Genomic DNA, 1799 nt, shown 5'->3' on the forward strand with positions numbered 1-1799 from the left:
GGGTACCTCCTTGGGATACAAACCCCTGGGATTCCCTGGGGCTGAATCCCAACTGCAGGCACTCCGGGAGCTCCAGGGGGGTGGTAGGAGGTTCCCTGGGGCTGAATCCCAACTGCAGGCACTCCGGGAGCTCCAGGGGGGGGGTAGGAGGATCCCTGGGGATGAATCCCAACTGCAGGCACTCCGGGAGCTCCAGGGGGGTGGTGGGAGGGTCCCTGGGATGCAGCCGGCCCCGCTGTGCCTGCAGGTTCCACATGGATCCCTCGGGAACGTTCGTGCAGTGCGACGCCAGAGCCATCGGCTCGGCCTCCGAGGGTGCCCAGAGCTCCCTGCAGGAGGTTTATCACAAGGTAAGGAATGGCTCTGGGATTGGGAAGTGCATCCCAGGGATTTGGGGAACCCCAGCACCTCCCGGCATCCCCGAATTCCCTTCCCAGGGAGGATTTAGGAGTGGGGTGAGGAGGAGGTGCCGGAGCCGCTCGGGGCAGGTCATCCCTTGGCAGAGCATCCTGTGAGGATCCCGTGGATCCTGAGGATCTTTACAGCCCGGAGCAGAGCTGCTTCCAGCACCTGCTGTGCCTATGGGATAATCCAAGCCTTGGCAGGAAGTTCCTTATAAATAACCCTGAGCTCCGAGCACTGCCATTGGCATCGGGCTCCCCGGGGGGCCAGGCCTGGGAAACCAGGGAATCTTCTGCTGGAATTCCTGCTCATTTGGGGTATTCAACAGGAACTTCCCGCCCCTCCACGACAAGGAGGGAGGTGGGAATCCAAACCTTAATGAAAAGCACAATTAGTGGGAAGAGCGATTTGTCTGCTAGGATTATCCCAGTCCTGCATTCCCAGGGTTGCCAACCCTTTTCCAAGTGCAAAAGGCTGGGAAAACTCATTTATCCACTAGAATTATCCTAATTCTCAATGCCCTGGATTATCAGCCCTTTTCCAAGTGGTGAGTGATGGGTGAGAAGAGTCATTTTTCCACTAGAATTGTCCCAGTTCTGGATTCCCTGATTCCCGACCCTTTTCCATGTGGTGACAGCTGGGAAAACTCACTTCTCCACTAGAATTATCCCAATTCTGGGCTCCCTTCATTCCCAACCCTTTTCCAAGTTTTGATGGCTGGGAAGAGCCATTTATCCCCTGGAATTCTCCTGATTCTGGATTCCCTTGATTCCCACCCCTCTTCCCTGTGGAGATGGCTGGGAAGAGTAATTTCTCCACTGGCATTATCCCAGTTCTGGCTCTGGGGCTTCCTGCAGGGATTTATGGGCTTAAACACAGAGGCTTCTTCCAAGAGGGAATTTGGCTTTTTTTGTGGGAAGTGGGTGCCAAACCCCAGCCCCTCGTGTCCCAATCCCACCAGTGGGATTTCTGTGCCCCAAATGCCAGTTTTTAAGCCAAAAAAGCGCAGGATTTCACCATCCCTGGGGATGTCCCTGCCCTGATGGTGCTGCAGATCCCTGGATAAGATGCTCCATCCCGGCTGACGGGATTTGGGGAAGGGGAGGGGGGAGAGGGGCCCCATCCCGGGCCGAGGGATCCAGGAGCTGTGTGTTTTCCAGTCCATGACGCTGAAGGAAGCCATCAAATCCTCCCTGGTGATCCTGAAACAGGTCATGGAGGAGAAACTCAACGCCACCAACACCGAGGTGAGTCCTCCTGGAGACGGGAATGCGCCTGGAGCCGGGAAGGGAGCAGCCCAGGGCTTCCTGGAGCTGGGAATGAGCAGCCCAGGGCTTCCTGGAGCTGGGAATGAGCAGCCCAGGGCTTCCTGGAGCTGGGAATGAGCAACCCAGGGC

The 1799-nt window shown here is 57.0% G+C and overlaps 1 protein-coding gene across 1 annotated transcript in view; it reads left to right on the top strand.

Annotated features, from left to right (window-relative positions):
• The window catches only part of PSMA5 (proteasome subunit alpha 5), a 12300-nt gene that overhangs the window by 6258 nt on the left and 4243 nt on the right, over window positions 1–1799 (top strand). The window contains exons 7-8 of the mRNA XM_017839442.1: window positions 248–350; window positions 1563–1649. Of these exons, the coding sequence (XP_017694931.1) occupies window positions 248–350; window positions 1563–1649 (190 nt within the window). The remainder of the gene's footprint in view (window positions 1–247; window positions 351–1562; window positions 1650–1799) is intronic.

The sequence above is a fragment of the Lepidothrix coronata genome, unplaced genomic scaffold, assembly GCF_001604755.1.
Source record: "Lepidothrix coronata isolate B3197 unplaced genomic scaffold, Lepidothrix_coronata-1.0 Scaffold413, whole genome shotgun sequence".
NCBI classification, from domain to species: Eukaryota; Metazoa; Chordata; class Aves; order Passeriformes; family Pipridae; genus Lepidothrix; species Lepidothrix coronata.